General features: G+C 44.6%; 1 protein-coding gene across 1 annotated transcript in view; it reads left to right on the top strand.

Annotated features, from left to right (window-relative positions):
* The first annotated feature begins 6,445 nt into the window (after nt 1–6,445).
* The window catches only part of LOC117749677 (phospholipid phosphatase-related protein type 4-like), a 35,749-nt gene continuing 18,922 nt past the window's right edge, over nt 6,446–23,272 (top strand). The window contains exon 1 of the mRNA XM_034560371.1: nt 6,446–6,517. Coding sequence (XP_034416262.1) covers nt 6,446–6,517 — 72 coding nt within the window. The remainder of the gene's footprint in view (nt 6,518–23,272) is intronic.

Consider the following 23,272-nt stretch of genomic DNA (forward strand, 5'->3'; position numbering starts at 1 on the left):
TTAAACCGGCTCGGGGGATTGCGACGAGGAGGGAGCCCACGCGAGGTTGTGCTTCACCCCAAACATCACTACTAAACAGACCTCAGTACCTGTACTCTGTGCAATGACAATAAAGTTGAATCTGAGTGTAGAGTGCAGCAAAGTCAGTGTGAGGCCTGAGCAAAACCAAAAGAAGGTAGTGGAGGGAGGATGTGAGCTGTAGGAAGGCCCAGCATGTGGACCAGCGTTTACACCCTGGAGGACCCAGGTGAGCTCAATCAAGTCACATCTTACCGGCATCCACACGTGTTCTCTGGATAGTCGGCAGGGACTTCCTGCTGCTGTCAGACTGCACAGCCAGCACGGCTCCCAATAGGCAAATGACTCATACATTCATGTATCAATACAAATGTATATCTGCAATATAAACACTGTATACTGTATGTCCTCCCTCATGTGGACAAGAATGTGTATCCAACCACGCAATCTGATTATATTTTATGTTTATTTTATGTTTAAGCTTATAGTTTAGTTATTTATTGTGCTGGTTTCTTTGTTTAGTTTTCGACGGATGTCTCTTGTTGCACTATCCACTTTGTTGCTGTTATCCTGCAAATGTCCCTTCTGTGGGACTACCTTATCTTATCATATCGTGCATAAGATAAAACAACTACGGCTTTAAAGCTGAAAGTTCATTTGACAAACTGGATTCTGCAAGATTTACAAAACTGATGAAAAAAGTTGATGCATTCAAAATCTAAATTACAGTCACAGAGGAACACCTTGATTGCACACAGCACCATAGATATGAACAGTATCCAAACGCATTGTGATAACGCTCCGTTGGGAACAACAGATGTGTGTTGAAATCAGCAGGAGGCGAGTGACCGTTAGCTGCTAGCTGTTAGCACAGTCCTGCTTGGCTAAATAGTGGCGCTAACAGCTATCATGCTAACATGGAGTTACATTGAGTTTCATTATGATGCGTTCAAGGTCTTTTCGGTGAAGATGAGGGTTTATAACGTTCTCATGATATGTTTAAATCTAATGTTGTCAAAAGTAGTGTTGGTGAGAAACTTGAATAAATCCAGTTGTTTGAAGGAGATGTTTTAACAGCAACATGAAGTAGATATTAAAGATGAATTATTTTTTTAACACACTGGCATCGGATCAGTACTTGGTATCAACTTGGTAAGTTGAGGTATTGGAATCTGTTTTGGGAAGGAAGAAATGGTAATAAATAAGGTGCCATCCTCTCTCTCTCACAGACCAGCACAGCACGCTCACCCAGCTTGAACTCTGGTGACATTCATCCAGCTGAGGAGCAGTCTGCCAGCCTTCATCAACACTGCAACAACCAGCACAGCCTGAGTGGATCTGTTCTTCCAGTCCGGCACGTCGCATGTTTTTAACATCTATCGTGGGCCGAAGCTGGAGGCCAACCTGACCGTTAGCCCGTTGTAACATACACCCGACTGTGATACGGCAGCTGCAACTGCACAATGTGTGCAACTTTCTGAAACGGGCAATCCAACAAATTGTTGCCCACATCGATCTGAAAATAAAACCTTCCTATACAGAAAAACATATTAAAATGCTCAAAGAACCAAATACATAAAAACTATAAGCTAATTAGCAAGAACAATATAGCTCAGAGTGTGAGAGGTTTTACAATTCAGAAAACCTAAAAAGGTATTTAAATAAACACACAATGATATAAACCATTACAAAGACAGCCACAACATAAATGAATGTATGGTAAAATGCCTCGGAGCCTCAGTAAATGTACTTCCTTTAAACAGCGGTGTTTTAAAACACTCTCCTCATTTAGATGTTCTTAATTCATTGGAATGCTTCAGTTGCAGCAGCCGTCAGACCACCGAACAAAATAGAGAAAGTTCACACAACCGGACCGGAGCTTTCCTTGGAATGCCAAATGTCCTCTCTGATGAGCCAATTTAATAATGTTGCATATGTGTGAGTTCTTTTAAGGAGTGCTCCGTTGCCCCGTCTGAATAATAGTGGTTGGAGAGAGGCCCTTTGACTGTAGCCAAGCACAACAAGTAGAAACACCTTGACTTTAGATGTGGGCTGAAGTTATATGAACTTTGTTTCACGCATGCTGAAGCCCTAACCCTCAAAATCCACACCAGATGCAAGATGTTGAGAAATACACTGACTCTGAGCTCTGCTCTGGCTTCAATGTTCTCAGAAGCAGCTGTCCTGTCATCAAACAGGAAGAAAACAGCTGTTTCTCAATCTATTGATTCACCCATTGTATCTTGGGTTATTGTATAGTTGAACCAGAGAAGTAAACGTGAAGCTGAGGCCTTAGTAATGTACGCTCCTGTGAGAACTTCCTCTGGAGGAAATAAGGACAGCATGAGATCACAAGGTGCTCTAGACTCGAACAACAGCCCGTAGAAATGATCCACATCTATCTGGTGCTGGTGATGCCCCTGAGGAACAACGGCCAGGTCCGGGGTGGAGCCAAGTCTCAATGACAACCACAGGGTTGCAGTTAATGTGATAGTGCGTAATGTCCAGTGATTGGACATCTGTGAGGAGAATACTGGGCAGAAGAAGGTTTTCTAGCTTCCTCAGTCCAACAAACCCTCATTTCCTTGGTCTCCTCTGTTTTCCAGGTACGGCAGCAGCTAATCTCAGCCATGGATATCTGGATATGGATGAAAGTGCTGTCCACCAATTCAATTCAATTCAGTTTATTTTGTATAGCCCAATATCACAAATTTGCCTCAGAGGGCTTTACAATCTGTACACATACGACATCCCTGACCTTTGACCTCACATCGGATCAGGAAAAACTCCCCAAAAATAACATTTGACAGTGAAAAAAGGGAAGAAACCTTCAGGAGAGCAACAGAGGAGGATCCCTCTCCCCGGGTGGTGTTCAACGGTCTAATGTGCAGAAGCTGGATCATATTTGATGATAAGGCTTGCTCGTTCCGTCAGAATAACTACACCTCTGCATGCTCAGGCCTGTAGCTTATCTCTCTTTCATCCTGACATTCACTCCTCACACACATGCTCTCATATCGTTCCTGATATCAGCTGTTCTCATCAGCTGCTCACATCCATCCAATGGCACAGCCACGCACCTACATTGCCAGCCTATCATCTTGCTGCTGTCTCTTTTTAAATATGACTGTATGTCTACCTTCATTACATTCATGCTGCCGTTACGATCGCTCCTCCACCATCTCCACCCAGTCTTGACAGATTCAACAGCTTCAGAATTCCATCAGTTTCAGCATAATCATCAGCCACCACCACCACCAGTGTCTGGACTCCAACAATCATATGTACCACGATACTGAGAGGCCCAAACTGTGAAACATCTGCTCTCTCATTAAAGAAGCTACTCGATCCCACTAAGACAAACCAGGAAGAGTAAAAGCAGGCCTCCAATTCAAAGGCGTACGTCAATGGAACTAGACACCTGTCCATCACAATGCAGTCGGATGCAATGTGCTGCAAGGCTTCCAGTCCACCAGAAGTCAGAAGACAGTCAAGAGGGGAGGATGTCCGTGGAGCTGTGTGGATGTGATGATGCATTAAGTTGATATGAGTTGAGTTTTCCACAGATCCTTGCATGCAATGACAAGGAGCAATGAAACCAAAGCAATAATTGAAAGATTTCAAACATTTTCAATTAATAATCCCCCAGTATTAAGGGAACAGGAAACAGGATTCTCCTCTAGTCATGGATGTCTCAATGGCATCCACAGAGACCAGAAGACATGTCGCGAGCTGCATAGGAGCCCACCGCTAACCGAGTTAACCAACTGACCCTGAAGTCTCAAATAAAGGGGCTATTTGACTCTTTCCTGTGACTGGCATCAAGTTAACACACTGACAACTTCCGGAAGGAGCTAGGTTGGATACTATACTGCTGGGTAACCACATCTGTGCTGTACGTGAACGCCACATGTAACGTCAGTTCACTGTAGTTGCAGACAGTGAGTTCATTATATTCAATAAGTGTGTTTGTGTCGTTGCTGCTTATTATTTGGATGATTCTCGACAACTAAAACTCCTCTGGCACCGTTTCAGAGTGTGAGACACACACTGCTGCACTTCCTGCTCGCGCGAGCCGCTACACGGCTGAAGGACACGGGGTGGGATCCTACCTTGGACAGCGCCGGGAGTTTGCGCAGGCTCTCTGGACTCACAGCCGGTTAAACAGCAACAACAACAACAACAACAACAACAAGCCACGGCTTTAACGTCCGAGCAGCCACACCATCATCCGGGTACTGCCGGCTCCGTAGCTCTTCACACTTTTCTTCCCCGCATCTTCGCTGTTTTAATTGCAAGCTCCTTGGTGGTGTGTATGCGCGGGGGTTTCGCATGCTCAGGCGCATGCGCGGCCCAAGTCAGCCGGTGGTGGGGCTGAGGTGCATGGTGCCTTCAAGTAATGAGTAAAGTACGGTAAAACAGAGAGATCAACCAGAAAAATATCTATACACGGAATAAAATTCAACCATTCAAAATTATTTTTACAGTCATATGGAATTTGACAAAAAGAAAGATGATTGGATATAGCAGACACTGCAGCCAGTTTTAAGTGAATGGGTATATTGTATATTTTATTGTTAAGACAGGTCAAAGGATATAATTAGAAAATGTTTCTCCTACCAGTCACTCTTACTAACTCGTGGCCATGTAAAACCAGATGATGATGCCATGGCATTCAGAGGCTGCTGCCAATGAAGCCAGTCGGGCCAGAAACTGTAGTTAAGTGTTTCACCGTTTAGCAGTATCTGCTCTTTGCTTTGATGACAGTCAAATGTAAAGGCATGCTATATGTACGTTTGGTCAGGGTTAGAGAACGGGAATACTACTAATAATACCATGTATTTGTGTTTCCCTTTAAAAGGCACTTCACGTGGTAATTAGGGCTCAGTAGATTTATGAAGACCCATTGGTCTGGTACCCACTAAATGGCATGTTGGTAGATCATGATTTTACATGAATTCTGGGCTTGCATAGCAATGCTCATCCAAATCGTGACCATTTAGTTATGTCTTGAAAACTGTTCCTTTCTGACCAAAATAGTATGTCTTTTGAAGTAGAAGGAAATCCTTCTTTCATTTTCTCCCATTGTAACCGACGTGTCCCATCCTTTGTTTATAAATATTTTTGTATTTCAAGCTCATATGTCTGACATTAAAACAATTTTTGGACTTTAAGTTTTTAGATGTCGGAGCTTCGAATGTACCATAAAGGCCGCATTGCCCCATCTGTGTCTGTTCCAGCAGCAGTAACAAGAGCCCTATTCTCACACACACACACACACACACACACACACACACACACACACACACACACACACACACACACACACACACACACACACACACACACACACATTGACGTACTGTGTATGTGGTGTCCATTTAACAGGACAGCAGTCATGGAGCAGTGTGAAGAAACCTTGGCACGCAGTTAGTCAAAGCTGAGATGTTAAACCTCACCGGCTTTGCGAGGACTGCTTCTCTCTTGACACACACTGAAATGTTGACAGTTAAAAATGATAATTAGCATGTGATCGTATGGTCTTTTGAAAGCAGATGCTGCTAGTTTTATATTGACATGGCATGTCATGTGTGTGGGATCTGATTAGTATTATAATCAATTAATGTCTACGATAGATGTCTTCTGGTCACTCAGTGCTGTGAATAAATATACTGTATAGATTGCTAAAAATACATCATATGTATCCTATCTGTTGTCATTAGTTGGAAACGGTTTGCCATGTAGGTATGAATGTGTGTGTGAATGCGTCAAGCTACGCCTTATTAAATGGTCTTCTATATCACGTCCTCTTTGCGGCTGCATGGTGGCGCTGCTAAATGTGAGGAGACAAATGATCCTGCATTAAAGTCACTGCCACGCAGAAAGCACACACATAACCCGCACTACCAATCAGGCTCCTTCGTGACAGACGCGCCCTTATTATAGGAGCTTATACAAAAACAATGTCAGCTGCACGTGCGCTGGCAGGATGTAGTTCGACAATCATACTTTTCATAAATGTGGGGAAAGGCTTCTCTTGTCTTCTGTCAGACTGATCCATCCATTGTCAGAGCCAGCAGCAGTCATATGCCGTCAACTACCTTCCTCCCCAGTGCGCCTGCGCCCCCTCGCTTGCCTCCCTCCCTCCGTCCGTGTGGCTCCGTTCTCTCCCTGACAGCTCGTCGGAGGACGTGCACACAGCCGAGCCCGGGGCTCCTCGCTAGCAGTGATAGAAGGGCCGCGCGGGTCTGTGCATCGGGAAAGGGGGGAGTCTGGGCTGGATACTGGCCAGCTGTCGTCCCCGAGCATCCCGCTCCGCACAGCGGCATGGAGCGCTCCTGATCCCGGCAGGACGCCCGGAGAGCTCAGCCATCCTTCCCCCCGTCTCATCTCGGATCTCTCTGCTTGGATATTTCGAGGCCCGGCCATGTCTGCGAGAGAGAAGGGGACCCTGACCAAAGACAGTGTCAGCCTGCTGCCCTGTTTCTATTTTGTAGAGGTGGGTTCACGCTGCATGCTTCTTATCCGGAGTCCCCCCATCAAACCGCACTAGACTCCAATATGTAGTCTTGTATAACTATCACCAAAGATCCATTAGATGGGCTTCCTATGACGATCAGCTTTAGACTCGACTCCTACTATTTGTAATATGTAGGTCATATGTGCATATGTGGTGCGTTCAGGTGAGTTTGAGTCACATATGATGCATCCCAGTATTCATCCATCACCTGTACATAGCCACCTGTTCTCACGGCGTAGACACGGCTCCATCACCACTGGTGCAAAGACATGCGTCGGTGCGGACCCACTGCATGCACTCACATAGGACACGTGTGCCCTCGGAGACACGAGACCCGGGGAAGGACGAGCACACGGACACGCACTTCTTGGTGTCATTACTTGTTTCCTCTTAACTTTTCCAGTAGATCCAACAGAAGACCTTGATTATTAGGGTCCGAGCGACTGATGAAGTCAGTCCGAGGACCCTATTGAGTTTGTTAGGGTGAACATTGAGCGCATTTTGGGCTATTTGCGAGTGACGAAAACCGCTCACATGTGGCACGCTCGTCAGGCTTGGTGAAAATAGCCATCTGATCAAGGAGTCACATTTTTGCAATTCATAGTTGCTCTCTAGCGCCCCCTAAAATGTTGACCGGTAACGCCCCTCACCCAGAATGTCCGATTGACTTGATTTTTCACACATGTCCACCTGCTCTACAAAAAACCTCTCAGCCCTAAGCTCCGCCTACTTAGATTTTCCCCCATTTTGAATGTTGTGAAAAACACATAATTGACTTTCTTAACTACAGGCTTGGTCCAAATCAACGAAACCTGATATCAATCAAATCATTGAAGCCAGATGACGTAGAATATGTCAACCGTTTATTTATATCTCATTGTGGTAAGGATCTATGGCCCAATGAACATCTTAGGGGCGTGTCTTGTTTTTCAATGCTCATAGTGTCAACACTATTGGGACTAATCACTTTGAAACATTTTTCCTAAGTGCACATGGCATGCCTTAACTTGCAAGAGAAGTCTTGTGCAATTTGAACACTAGGGGGCGCTACAATAATTCGCCGAAGTTGGCCGTTTTTCACTCGTTTTTGGCACTCTTCGCAGTTATACATTTAACGTTATCTCCCACAAAAATTATCCGATCGACTTCAATCTTCTTTCCAGGATGATCAGAAGGCCTTGAGCTTGATTATTCTATACGAGTTCCGATCAAATATTTTCAGCAAACTGGTGCCGCAATAAGATAAAACACATGCAAGTCGTTTGTTCAAATCCAGACCAGGGCACATTTTTTCATCACTTTTTTTTTTTTACCTTTAATTTACATTACGTGCCTAAAAATGCATCAGATTCACATGAAAATTACACAACATGGTCTACACTTCACGTAGATACACATGGTGCATGTATATGTTCACTCTCAAAGCGCCACCCACTGGCTCAACTGGACTTGTTCTAATCTGCCCCAAACTCGTCGTGCTTGTTACAAGTCGCGGCCTGAGGATATCGACAAGCTTATTTTCACTGGCGGTCGACGCGCCACCTACTGGCGAAAGAATATCGGGGTTACGCGACAAACGGTAAAACGCACGACCGGCGGCCCCGCGGTCTCGGCCGAGCGGGTCGGCGTCCCAGCGGCGCCCCCGACCGGCGCGGGTGAGCGAGGACCCGTTCATTGCATTGCTGCTCGCAGCTTTAATTATTATTATTATTGTTATTATGAGTCCTTGTGATCGATTCAAACGTGTGTGTTCATCATTTGCATCACAGTTGAAATGGCTGCAGCCTCCACTAGAAGCATTATGTGTCATGCCAACATTCCCACAATGACAGGATGGTCCAGCCGCAATGCATGGATGATGACTGTCTTTGGAGAGGATTGTACTCATTTGTTTCTTTTGGAATTTTATATATCAGGACTATAATAATACATACAAAGCTAATACAATTATAACACAAGTGATCCCCCCCCCCCTTGCTCTTTATACACGCTCTAATTCTCCGCTGGCCCGTGGCTCTCCAACCAAACCCGCAGCTCGTGCATTACCAGAGCTGCCTCTAATGCTGTGTGATGGATGCTGTTGGGATGGCCGCATCATCCCCGCGGATTCCTCACACAGCGGCGACTTGGTTCGGGGGTTCCCTCGATTAGTTTCCCCAGCCTTTCCTTTACATTCCAGTGCGCCCTCACTCCGATTTACGGCCATGAACAAGACATGCGTGTCCAATGGCTACGGCCCTGTTCACTGGAGGATTGGACTGCCCTCTATTTGTTATATATACAAACAGCAGTAAGCATTTAAAGTAGGCCAATGCTGGAAGTTCATTCTACTCAGCGAAGACAGCACTTGTGCATATATTTAGGGCCCGCTGGGCTCATTCCCTGAGTGGTAGTGGTTCTCCTGTCAGCCGTGACTGCAATGTCCCACAGTAGATGTGGAGAGGAGATCAGAGCGTGCCAGTCGTGATGGATCCCACATCCTCGGGGAGACCTCTGCAATCAGGACTCAGGGCTACCTGCCTTGTGAATTCTTAGTGTCCACTGCTTTAGAGCCAGAGAGAAGCAGATGTACTACTACAACTGCATGTAATAAGGGCTGTTTATTGATATGAGGGTTTGGGTTTTATTTGATTGAGCAGACCTCGGTGGACATCAGGCGTTTGGTTTTCAGGGGTTTCCACATTATTAAGAGCTTATGTTGACTATGCTGTGTTGTGCAAAACTTTCACATAGAGACCTCACAACTCTTAACGCTAGTGTTGGTAATCTTGAGAAACTAGCAAGATTATGCTTGATTAAAAAATAATCTCCAGTGAAAGAAGCCCAGGAGTATCACTATAAATGTCCAAAACTAAAATGATATCGTGAGTATTCACAGCTGTCGAGCAATCGTTCATTTTGATATTCTATCAAGGTGAGGGTGCTTACTGAAAAGAACAATGTTATGTTTCGTAAAAATTAATAAAGTAAAAATGTACAGTATATATGAATGGTAATGACATGGTAGGAAAAACAACTCACACCAACAAATCATGGTAAACGAGACGGGGTCTGGGACCAGATCTGGGGCGATTGGTCCTCGTCATGGATTACAAAAGTATGTTGATTTTTCTCGGTTTGTGGACTGATGTTTTGAAGCCTCGAGTTTGGATATTTGGCCGTCGTCATCTTGGATTACAGCTGTCGTCATGACATTTTTTCGTAACTGATTAACAGAAGTTACCATATTTGAAATGTGGAGGAGTGACATAGAGACACTGCATACAGCTCTAGTAACGGTAGAGACCTGTCACAGTAAGCCCGCCCTAAAGCATCTTTATGGTCTGTTTGTCTATAAATGGACCATAATTTACTAAATGAAAATCATGCTGTATTAAAGAAGACTTGAAACTAGAGATTGAGACAATAAACTAATGTTTACAATGTTTACTGAGGGAATAAATCAGTAGAGTAGAGTCATTTATATAGACTTCTATACAACCAGAGGAGTCGTCCCCTGGTGGACAGGAGAGAGAATACAGCTTTAACACATGAAGCATAGACTTCTATACAACCAGAGGAGTCGCCCCCTGGTGGTCAGGAGAGAGAATGCAGCTTTAACACATGAAGCATAGACTTCTATACAACCAGAGGAGTTGCCCCCTGGTGATCAGGAGAGAGAATGCAGCTTTAACACATTAAGCATAGACTTCTATACAACCAGAGGAGTCTCCCCCTGGTGGTCAGGAGGGAGAATGCAACTTTAACACATGAAGCATAGACTTCTATACAACCAGAGGAGTCACCCCCTGGTGGTCAGGAGAGATAATGTAGCTTTAACACATGAAGCATATACTTCTATACAACCAGAGGAGTCACCCCCTGGTGGTCAGGAGACAGAATGCAGCTTTAACACATGAAGCATAGACTTCTATACAACCAGAGGAGTCGCCCCCTGGTGGTCAGGAGAGAGAATGCAGCTTTAAGACATTAAGCATAGACTTCTATACAACCAGAGGAGTCGCCCCCTGGTGGACAGGAGAGAGAATGCAGCTTTAAGACATGAAGCATAGACTTCTATACAACCAGAGGAGTCACCCCCTGGTGGTCAGGAGAGAGAATGCAGCTTTAAGACATTAAGCATAGACTTCTATACAACCAGAGGAGTCGCCCCCTGGTGGTCAGGAGAGAGAATGCAGCTTTAACACATGAAGCATAGACTTCTATACAACCAGAGGAGTCTCCCCCTGGTGGTCAGGAGGGAGAATGCAACTTTAACACATGAAGCATAGACTTCTATACAACCAGAGGAGTCACCCCCTGGTGGTCAGGAGAGATAATGCAGCTTTAACACATGAAGCATATACTTCTATACAACCAGAGGAGTCACCCCCTGGTGGTCAGGAGACAGAATGCAGCTTTAACACATGAAGCATAGACTTCTATACAACCAGAGAAGTCGCCCCCTGGTGGTCAGGAGAGAGAATGCAGCTTCAAGACATTAAGCATATACTTCTATACAACCAGAGGAGTCGCCCCCTGGTGGACAGGAGAGAGAATGCAGCTTTAACACATGAAGCATAGACTTCTATACAACCAGAGGAGTCGCCCCCTGGTGGTCAGGAGACAGAATGCAGCTTTAACACATGAAGCATAGACTTCTATACAACCAGAGGAGTCGCCCCCTGGTGGTCAGGAGACAGAATGCAGCTTTAACACATGAAGCATAGACTTCTATACAACCAGAGGAGTCGCCCCCTGGTGGTCAGGAGAGAGAATGCAGCTTTAAGACATTAAGCATAGACTTCTATACAACCAGAGGAGTCGCCCCCTGGTGGACAGGAGAGAGAATGCAGCTTTAAGACATGAAGCATAGACTTCTATACAACCAGAGGAGTCACCCCCTGGTGGTCAGGAGAGAGAATGCAGCTTTAAGACATTAAGCATAGACTTCTATACAACCAGAGGAGTCGCCCCCTGGTGGTCAGGAGAGAGAATGCAGCTTTAACACATGAAGCATATACTTCTATACAACCAGAGGAGTCTCCCCCTGGTGGTCAGGAGGGAGAATGCAACTTTAACACATGAAGCATAGACTTCTATACAACCAGAGAAGTCTCCCCCTGGTGGTCAGGAGAGATAATGCAGCTTTAACACATGAAGCATATACTTCTATACAACCAGAGGAGTCACCCCCTGGTGGTCAGGAGACAGAATTCAGCTTTAACACATGAAGCATAGACTTCTATACAACCAGAGGAGTCGCCCCCTGGTGGTCAGGAGAGAGAATGCAGCTTTAAGACATTAAGCATAGACTTCTATACAACCAGAGGAGTCGCCCCCTGGTGGACAGGAGAGAGAATGCAGCTTTAACACATGAAGCATAGACTTCTATACAACCAGAGGAGTCGCCCCCTGGTGGACAGGAGAGAGAATGCAGCTTTAACACATTGGCTTCACTCGGTAGAACTGGAGGTTGCTGCCTGATTGTCATTCAGTCAATTTATATTTTTACTGTATGAGTGGCTTTGGCTCACGTTACAGATGTTATAGTCTGTAAACCGTTGCCCTGATGTTGATGCACTTGAGTAAATATACTGATCCAGTTCAGAGAAAGGGGTTGCTATGACATTCAGTTATTAAATGAAGCTGTGTTTTGAATTTAAGGTCCAGTTTTTTTCGGATCAGGCCGCTGACAAATAGAATATATATATATATATATATATATATATATATATATATATATATATATATATATATATATATATATATATATTATCTTGTTAATCAACAATTAAAAGAATATATATTTTTACAATAATTTAGTTTTTAGATTAACCGAGCAGCTGTCCCCAACCTGCCGAGTTTAAGAAAGGAACACATGGTCATGTATTCATATTGAACAGCCAAATCTGATTAAAATATACAATATACAATATCCATCCATCCATTTTCAATACCGCTTATCCTCATTAGGGTCGCGGGGGCGCTGGAGCCTATCCCAGCTGACATAGGGCGAAGGCCCATCGAGGGCACATGTAGGGACATACAACCATTCACTCTCACATTCACACCTATGGGACATTTAGAGATCAATTAACCTGCAGCATGTCTTTGGACTGTGGGAGGAAGCCGGAGAGCCCGGAGAGAACCCACGCTGCCACGGGGAGAACATGCAAACTCCACACAGAAGGACCGCTCCGACCGGGAATCGAACCCGCGGCCCTCTTGCTGTGAGGCGACAGTGCTAGCCACTACACCACCGTGCAGCCCAATACAATATATAAATATATAATCATTCTCACTGCGTTCAGCCCTAACGTTCACCCTTTCAACTTCATAAAGTTATAATACGTCACAAGTTTGGTTCCAAGTGTATGTAATCAAAATATAGCCAAATCAGGATTATGATTCCAGCTATTGGATTATGAGCTGGTTTTATTCAATGTAAATAAATAAGGCGCAGCTGCAGATGTGACGGCTGTGCTGACTTTACTTTGTGGTGGAGTGCAGCGAGGCTCCGCTGTGAAGCCTCCGGCGGCTTTTCCTTCAAAGTGGAACAAATGGAAACACTGGGAAGGCCGGACAACTGTTCTCTCCAACGGGAAAAACAAAAGATGAAAGCACGTGTTTAATTGTCGGGAGGGACGTGGCCATCAGCCCAGGCGAAGGACAAAGCCGATGGTCCACGCTGGCTTCTGGTCACTGAGCTGGTGTTGATTCTATCAGCGCTCATTTCATGATGCACAACAACCACGTCTTCTGAGATGGCCTCTCATCCAGATGAGGTGCTGGTAGTCCTGCTGGGACTCGGCCCCGTGCTGAACCTCAATCTTCCCTTTTTTCCCTGTCAAAGGTTATTTTTGGGGAGTTTTTCCTGATTCGATGTGAGGTCCTGGGACAGGGATGTCGTATGTGTACAGATTGTAAAGCCCTCTGAGGCAAATTTGTAATTTGTGATATTGGGCTATACAAAATAAACTGAATTGAATTGAATTGAACTGCAGCTTGTGGTTCTTGATGTGCAAAGGTGATTGGGAGCAGACGTGGCCAGAGCCAGACTTCCTGAGAGCAGTCAACAGCTATGGTGTCTGTCACATTGTGGACATTGACGCAGCAACATAGAAAAAGCACAACAAACGGAATGAAATAGTTCATGTCACCTCACTTCTTCGCTATAAGCAAAGAGCAATGAAAAGAAAATACGGCAGCTTCCTAATTTTCGAGCCGACTGTGTCGGCCACTGGTGAGAGTGACAGAATCAGCAGTCCAGCTGTAGCTCATTCACATTTCACACAGGGAACAGCTCCACTCTTCTCTGGCTGATGTGCTCTCTGCTTCTCCAGAGCGACCCACTGATCAGAGAGAGGATCTCCCAGTGTCACTTGAGTTCATGTCAGATCAACATGCTCCACAGCGGTGATTCAGGAGCTTCAGAATGTGGAGTACAACCACGAGTCAGATACACGTATTAAGGGCTGCCATGAAGTCCATGAGGCCACTCGTCTGACTGAGCTGAGCTGAATCCCCCAGAAGGTTAAACAGGTTGAGGCTCCTAATGAAACTACTGCCAACGGAATCGGACCCAGTGGCAGCGATGTCGTGCATTAAAAAGAACTCTATGGAAAGAGCCGGTCTTGTCGCTCACGGTCCTTTTTGTGTTTGTGCACTACATGTTGTGCACAAACTGTGCAGCGCTCGTTGTGTTTCAGCGTGTGAGTTCATGGCTGGTTAAGTGGCAGGTTAATACTTGTTGTACCTATTTATATTTATATATGTATTATATATCTCTTCTGGTTAATTCTAGTGATGCTACATTGTGGTAAGCGGTTGTCTAATTGATTATCAAATTGTATGTGGCTGCAAAGTGAATTCATTGTTGGTTGGGTCATATATTTATAATAATGTAAGATTACTTTTCTCAACAACCTCTCCTCCTTAATTAAGCATTGCTGAACACACACTTTTACAATGTCCACCAGGAATCAGATTGTGTTTACTGTAACTGACCATATGGTTGCCATGTTTTGTCCCCTTATCTGTTGAGTAATTCAGATACTTTGCAGGTATACGTCAGCTTATGGAAAAGGTGACGTACATGTGTCTGATGTACATGCTTTACAGTACAGCTTTCCCTCCAGCTTAAAGATGCTGGGATATGTTTGCCAATGCCCGTTGTGTTCCTTGTTCAGGTTCATCTGGTTCTTTGTCTGTGATGTTGACGGGTTAGTTGAACTTTTCCCCCCACAGTGAAAACAACTTAGTTTGCTTCCCCTGAGTCTCTAAAACATCAACACACCGTTCTGTCCTTACAGGAGCTGTCATTTTAAAAATCAAATGCAACAAATGTCCAAAATTGCTTTCATTTTGGGGGGTGGACATTTGCTGTTCTACATGATGAAAAGTGGTCACCACTGACGAATTGGTTGCCAATTTCACAAAATATTTGCCAGTGGCAACCTGGCAACAGCTGCTGAGGAGCCCTGGTATACGGGCCCCTTGAGAACGAGGTCGGAGGAGCAGCAGTGGGGCTCCCACGCTGCCGTTACAGTATGCTAATGGTTCACCTCGTGTGCGTTGCTATGGTGATACGAGCAACATATTTGGGTTGTATCCCACTCTAGAAAAGTGGCACACAATATATTTACCGTTGTATTATTCATTGGGGTTACATTTCTGTAGACAATTGACATTTAGAGTGATGTGGTTCTGAGTGCAGGGGAAGCCGAGCTCGGTGGCGTCTCAGATGTTCACCTGATGCTGCTGTTTGCTCTCCGTTCACAAAGATCACTGCTTCCACCGAGTCCTTAGAATGCAGTTGTACTTTGACCAGCAGAGGTCCAGAACAATATGTGACACAGATGAGACCGAAGGCGAGACAAGGAGGACGAGCTGCAGAGAGCGGGCCGGCGGTGAGCATTAGCAGATGTAGGGCAGAGGAGCATCTCTGCTCCCAGAGGAGGTATCGCTCTGCCTGTCCTGAGCTCAGTACGTCCACTCGTCGCTGTCAGCGGCATCAGCCATTTCAATCAGGGAGAGACCAGTTAGATAAAGAAAGGATGCATGTTATTGTTAACAGATGATATGAAATGATGAAGTCTCAGAGTCTTTGGCGCTTGGACTCTACGGGGAGATTTGCAATTAAGGGCCGACGCCCCGATCAGCAACGAGATAGATCCCCCCGTGGAGTCCAGACCTGGTGCTGCTGAGCTGATGGAATGATGAGTTGATGAGGCTGATGGATCCGTGGAGACTGGGCGGAGATGGGGAGGTGGAGGGGTGCGTACCAGCAGCATGAAAGAACTGAAGGTAGAGAGACAGTCATATTTAAATGAGACAGCACCAAGATGATTGGCTAACCGTGTCATTGTTTCCTTGTGATTATTGGATAGAGGGGATCAGCTGATCTGCGCAGCTGGTGTCATGATTGACGACGCAGAACAATGACAGCAAGTAAACAATGAGTGAGCATGGGTGAGGAATGATTGGCAGGAATGTGAGTAATAGATGGCGGGCTGAGGGGTCTGGACTTCCTGTCTGAACTTGCTGAAGTTGATGAGGCAGTCGGTCAAACAGTTAATACAACCAGCCACTCACTCAAACAGGAAGTAACTACAGCAGCAGGCAGTCAGAAGCACCTTATTTGCAACAATTGAAGGAGGCAGATATGTGGCATCTGTGCCTGAGGCAGAAACATGTTGACTCTGAATGCTCGACAGCTACTGTGTTCATCTTTTGCGCTGCGGTTTGTGTTGATTTGTGTGCATCAGAAGCTCCAACAACATATTTCTGCTATTTTTGCAAGCAAGGTGCTGCCAACTGTTTGAATTTCTTTGGAAGCCCTTTTCACACTTTGTAATTGACTGAAATACATAGAGTCCGATAAATGTAACCAAACTGAATGTTCAGCTCTTGATACAGTACATGTAATAATCCCTCACATGCAAGCACACACACACACACACACACACACACACACACACACACACACACGCACGCACACACACTTGCACACACACACACAGACTAAAAAGTAAATTCAGTGAAACACAAATTTAAGCTCCTCGTGCTTTACTTATTTTCATTTTATGCTCTTTATTCTTATACCTTTTACTCCACTACATTTCTGAGATACAATATTGTACGTTTTGCTAACTTCCATTAATCTTACGGCTATAGTTATTATATAGTTATAGTATTATAGTTACTTTTTAGGTTAAGATTTTACATGAGTTCATGAAAAAAGGATGTACTTTTTATAAATTCAGTTTGAATTAGCTCCACTTCAACCAGCTGCACCTTTAAAGTACTGTTTATGCACCAATAGTAATGGTCCAATAATATCCAGGGTTTGACAATAGTGCTAGATTGTTATATTTATAAGAAGTACTGTTATTATGAATGCATTTTACTCAAGGAGAAGTATTTCTGTAAAACAATTTACAGAGATGAAAGTAAGAAGTAGGTCAGTTCAAATATACTCTGAATAAACGTTACTGTGTTACATTTTTAAACAGTCAGCGTTTCAAGTTGCCTGGAGCACTTTTTAAAAAGTGCAAGTTTACAATTTTTGTGTCTCTTTCTTGACAACAGTAGACACCGCTTTTATCTTTTAACTGTCTCCATTTCTTGTCAGACTTCACTGCATAAGACTTTATTTTATTTTAACAGGACATTCCCATTGATATTTAAATGTAAATATTTAAATGTCTTTATTGAGGGAGTTCCGTCAAAGAAGGCAGCATGACAAGTTTTTCATGAAAGCACAATCAACAGACTTAAAAACAGTAAAAAGTTCAAAACAACAAAATACATTTTACAAGCAATAGACTTAAAACACACAACAGATTGCATCAAACAAAGCATAAGCAGTGGCCTTCGGTGATGAAATAATCTAGTTTAAGGTGACTTAGGCGCTCACACCAAGATGAAGGTGCAAACACATTAAAAGCAATTTCAAAGGTTAAATTTGTCCACATGACCAAAGGTGATAGTTGTAGGATTCAGTAGACAATATAAATAAGGAGGCAGTTTGTGTAATATGGCCTTTTAAAGTCAAATGTAGCAATGTTCCATCCTACCGTTTGTAGAAACCCGAAATCACAGACAAATCCTAACGCAGCATGGTACACTGGGTCAAGCCATTTCAAAGAAACTGAGAGACTTGAAGCGTTACCAGACAGACGCCTCAAATGACTGAGAAAACTCCATCGTTGTCGGTGCTGTTGGCCCAGCACAAATAACTGCCAGCCAGAGCCCACTGGAGCCTGCTTTCCATTTTTACACATCTATTATTCAAACTGTACTGTCTCCTCCATCGTCACTGAGGAACACATGAGAGCCAGTGGAGGGATGTTGTCAGGAGAACTATTACACTGAGGAGTGTAATATGGTAAAAGGCCAAACAATTATCCAAATGTGAACACCCAAAGACTGAAGTGCACAAAGCAGTAAATTAAATATATTTTCCAACTGTACCAAGAAATAACACAATGCCAAAAAAAACCTAGAGAAGTGCGCTCAGTACAGTGCAAATCCCCACCAGGTGTGTCTGCAACCACCACACCGGTATCACCTGTCTAGACACCACTGCAAGGCTTCGTAAAACACACTTCATTCAAACTCAAAAGCAGGCATGAAGTCGCTGTATAAACCATTTCATCCAAACTTGCCAAAAAGCAAATGAAAGTCTCCAAGCTGTCTGGCCGCGTAGCAGCGGCTGAGTGAGATACAGCATTGGGTGAAATGGTGCTTCCGTCTGTGCTTAGCCGAACACAATGAAGCAGAGTAGTGGCTGGTGGTGTCAGCAGGCAGTCACTGAAAAGTAACAAATAGGCAATAAAAGGGATTTTCAGTTAGTGTAAGTGACTGCAACTATAGTGGTCCATGAGTATGCAGCCAGGGCACCCACAATATTATGCAGTTATGCAGAGAGTACTTAGAGGGCTGAAAATGTAAGGTTTGTCCTGATTGTTGAGGAAGAGTCATGGGGTCATTACAATTGGTGGCCTTCTCCAGCAGGGAGCATGAATGTGCTCAGACAATGTTTTCCAATTTTAAGTATATTATGTACACCCAGTAGTATTAGTTGTGGAGGCACATATCAACACTTTCTAAAAAATATATATTTTACATTAAGTCTGAAAGTCTCCCAGGAAAAAACACTAATTCTACAAACAATCTAAAAACTCAGATCAATGATTTCCGGTATCTAAGTGCATCCCTAGATAAAAGGAGTGGACATGATGATGAATGCAGTGATACCTATCAATTTGTCAACCATCATCGGCAATTGTCTGACGATGATTTAGCTCTTTATTGGTTTAGAATGAGGGGCTGCACGGTGGTGCAGTGGCTACCACTGTCACCTCACAGCAAGAGGGGCCCGGGTTCCATCCATGGAGTTTGCATGTTCTCCCCGTGTCAGCGTGGGTTCCCTTTCGGGTTCTCCGGCTTCCTCCCACAGTCCAAAGACATCCAGCTCAGGTCTAAACTCCCCGCATGTGAGCGTGAATGGTTGTCTGTCTCTATATGAGCCCTAGATGGACTGGAGACCTGTTTAGGTGAACCCTGCTTTCACCTAATGTCAGCTGGGGTCAGCTACAGCTATACACGGTTTGGATAATGGAATGGTTCAAAATGATCTTGTAAACTGGCTACTTGTGGAACATCTCAAGTTACTAAACAGACTGTGGACAATGAGAAGAATAGACAAAAAAAAGTCCTGGCCTGGATATCCGCTGGCTCCACCGTAACTCTAGAGATACAGCGCCTTGACCCAGAGGCTCATTGTCGACAGGCCAATAGCCAATGGGTTTTGAGATTGTACCACTAACATACAGCATAAGTATTATCTCTGGTTGTAAAATCACGATTGTTGCATCATGAGATGACATTTTTTCATCTGCCATGATTTTAATTGTCAAGATAAAAATATGTTTTACATACAGACATGTGATCCAGTCCAGATTTGTTTGTATTTTGTGTGGTTTTACCAATGGTGATGTGGCTTCAGGGAGCACAGACATCCATCATATCATATTCATATGTTATCAAAATTATATTTGATATCCTATTTTCTGTAGTACTGAAGGTTTAATGTTGCTGACTTTGAGATGGCTTGCTCTCTGTGCACTGGTCAGTTTCACCGTTCAAAGTCTTACGAAAGTCACATACAAAGGAAAGGAATCATACGCAGTATTTGTAGTCATTGAAGCGTACCAAATAGGATTTGCCACCATTGGTCTCGGCAAATCACACTGCACTTTCAGGATAACAGGATGTGACATAAATTATCCTAGAGAAATTTACTTTGAAGTATGGAGAGTACAGCATTGCTCCTAGAACAGCTTCATCTGCAGAGCGTGAGCGGGGCGAATGCTGACACCGCTGACCTATATTTCTCATTTCCACGAGCTGCGATTGCTGGACGAGAGGTGAGGGAAGCAGACGGTGAGACAAGGGAAACGGAATCTGAGAGAGGGGGAGGGGGATGAGTCAGGAAGCCAGCGTGGAGCTCGGTGGTGGGCTGCATAAGCTGGTCTGGAACATGGAGCTGTTATACTCCTTCACTGTTTAAGTTAGGGATGCAATGTCCAGGGCTCTGGCTCAGAGGGGCAGCTGGTGGTCCTTCAATCAGAAGATCGGTCGGTTTGAATGATTGACATGTCCCCACATGTCAATCATTCAAACCGACCGAAAAAGCGCTTTGAGAAAGACTAGGAAGGTATCGGCGAATATCTGAAAACACTGCTGCGCACACACAGTTGATGCTACATGGCCACATCGATGCTCCATGGCCACATCGATGCTCCATGGCCACATCGATGCTCCATGTCCCCATCGATGCTCCATGGCCACATCGATGCTCCATGTCCCCATCGATGCTACATGGCCACATCGATGCTCCATGGCCACATCGATGCTCCATGTCCCCATCGATGCTACATGTCCCCATCGATGCTCCATGGCCACATCGATGCTCCATGTCCCCATCGATGCTACATGTCCCCATCGATGCTCCATGTCCCCATCGATGCTCCATGGCCACATCGATGCTCCATGTCCCCATCGATGCTACTTGGCCACATCAAAGCTCTATGGCCACATCGATGCTCCATGGCCACATCGATGCTCCATGTCCCCATCAATGCTACATGGCCACATCGATGCTACATGGCCACATCAAAGCTCTATGGCCACATCGATGCTCCATGGCCACGTCGATGCTACATGGCCATATCGATGATCCATGGCCACATCGATTCTCTATGGCCACATCGATGATCCATGGCCACATCGATTCTCTATGGCCACATCGATGCTTCATGGCCACATCGATGCTACATGGCCATATTGATGCTCCATGGCCACGTCGATGCTACATGGCCACAGCTACATGGCCACATCGGTCAAAGGTGCTCTCAGTGCAATAGGACATTTTTCAGACTGTTTGGTTTTTGTAATAATGGGCAGTCGGCACAATGGCATTGCACCATAGCATGTGGGACAATGGTACAATGTACAATGTCCATATCATATCATAGACGAGCGTCTGCCTCGTTTGAAGGTGACGTCTTTGTAAGTGACGTCATCGGTCTGAGGTGTCAGACCCAGACGTCACACATGTTGTGATGTCAGTGATAACCACTGACATTGACTGGATCTGAAGATTTAAGATCTGAATCTTTACATGTCACACACCTTATGATTTTACCTGCCGACTGTCAACACCAACTGACGCGGACTAGAACTGACCAGATCCAGCAGCTAAGAATCAAGCTATAATAAACTGGGATTATCCTTTGACTTGAACCTGAGATGTTTCCTGTATTTGCAAAAAGACCGCATCATGCCTACCAATGGGATCAACCACACCCTTTCATGTACTCTTTTAGGACTTTTTATGCCGCTGTAGGTGAAGAGCTCTCTGAATATTCTTGGGTGTGAATATAGCATAAAAAGAAATGGAGGATGTTTTTATTTGTTCCATAATTCCTGGCTTCCTACTGTCTTTTCACATTTTTCCAAATGTCCCAATTCCCCTGAGGTTCACCATTAATGTTGAGTAAGCTGATAAAACCATAGTCTGTGTAAGGAAAGGAGTAGGGAAGGACAGCCCGGATGGAAAGACAGGAAAACTAGTGTGTTAGTGAGCAACCCCTGGCAGAGATAGACAAATGGAAGGAAGCCTGCAAACAGAGGCCCTCTGTATGGTTGTGTGTATGTGTGTACACATGGCTCAGATCCCAGCAGGAGTGTGTTGTGCCTTGAAGGGATCCCCCTGTGTTGAGCTCTAAGTGGGGCCCTCCATCCCATTGTTCTACTTAGCATTAGCAGAGCGAGAGACTGCGTACCAGCGAATCAGGGTATTATGCCCATGATGCTCTGGGCCACATTCAGCCCTCACTGACACACCTCACTGCAGTCCTCTGTGGACACTTTACCCCCTTCCATTACACATCAGCTTTCTGCCGGCATATGCACCTCGCTTCTCTGCTGTGGTTGGGACGTATTTGGTAAAGAATATTGACACAATAGAACTGCAGCGTTAGTGTGTGAAATGGAGTCCTTGATATTTGAGTGTTCAACTGTTGTGTTTTTTATACAAAATTCAGAGCATTATTATATCAGCAAATAGCAATTTCTGCCTGAATGGAGTGAAAACATGAAAAAGCCTAGCCAGGCCGGCCGTGCATCTTTCAGTACATGTTATGGAATGTGAGTGTGCCCCACTGGCTAGCTAGCTAATGGCCGCCGGTCTGCACTGCTCTCATACAGCGGTTACAGCTGAAGTGTAGCACCCACCCTCCGGTTCCACCTCCGGCAAACACTGTTAGCTCTGACCGCACTGTAGCCACTGTTTGCACTGTTAGCTGCTAGCCGCTGGCTCAGTGTCTCCATGCTTAGAGCCATTGGAGGGCAATAGAAATGCTCTCAATTTAGCGTTTTTGCACCTTGAGAGGTGAAATATGACATTCATCATCTGGCCACCACTGACATCACAAGCAAACATGAAGTAAACACATGGTAAACTTTGTGAATTTAAATTAAACTACACAGTATACTCAGTATTTGGCGCTCCAGGAATTTGAAAAGGCTGAACACAGAGAGGGAGAGCATCTTCCGCAAACAGTTTGCTGTTCTGAATGTCGTGTATACACCAAGTTATTATCAGTATGCCTCAGTTGTGCCATTTCAGTTCTAAGTTGTTTTTTTTTTTATGGCAGGTTATAGAAATAAATAACCTTGTTCCAACATATCTGATTTGAGGGACTGTTCGATATACTTGAGATTAGTAGCTATTATATGGCCTAGTGGAAACTCTCTTGACAGGACATCCACTAGTGAATTGACACCGTGACTGGTCAGTGGTGAAATTGCCTTTCAGCGTGCCTGAGGCACATACATGTACATAAACTGAAGAGCTGATCTCGCTCTATCTTCCACACACCACTGAAGCACTTTTGCCCAACTGAGAGATCAACACCAGCTTTATTAGTGTAACTTTATTTCATGGTTGGTGAATAAACTGCTGCGCTATGATTGCTCTTTTATGATTTTAAGACTATAATAAGGCTAGAATAAATGCAACCTAGCTATTTGTCATCCCGTTTGTTGGGATGAGGGGGATTCATACAGAAGATTTGAGCTGAGCACTTGATGTTCATGAGAGCAATACATTCCACACGCCATCTTCCATAACCCCCCTACCCTCCCCCCTCAGGTTTTGAAAGCAATTTTTCATGCCTTCGT

This window comes from Cyclopterus lumpus, chromosome 20 (genome assembly GCF_009769545.1).
Source record: "Cyclopterus lumpus isolate fCycLum1 chromosome 20, fCycLum1.pri, whole genome shotgun sequence".
Classification (NCBI taxonomy): domain Eukaryota; kingdom Metazoa; phylum Chordata; class Actinopteri; order Perciformes; family Cyclopteridae; genus Cyclopterus; species Cyclopterus lumpus.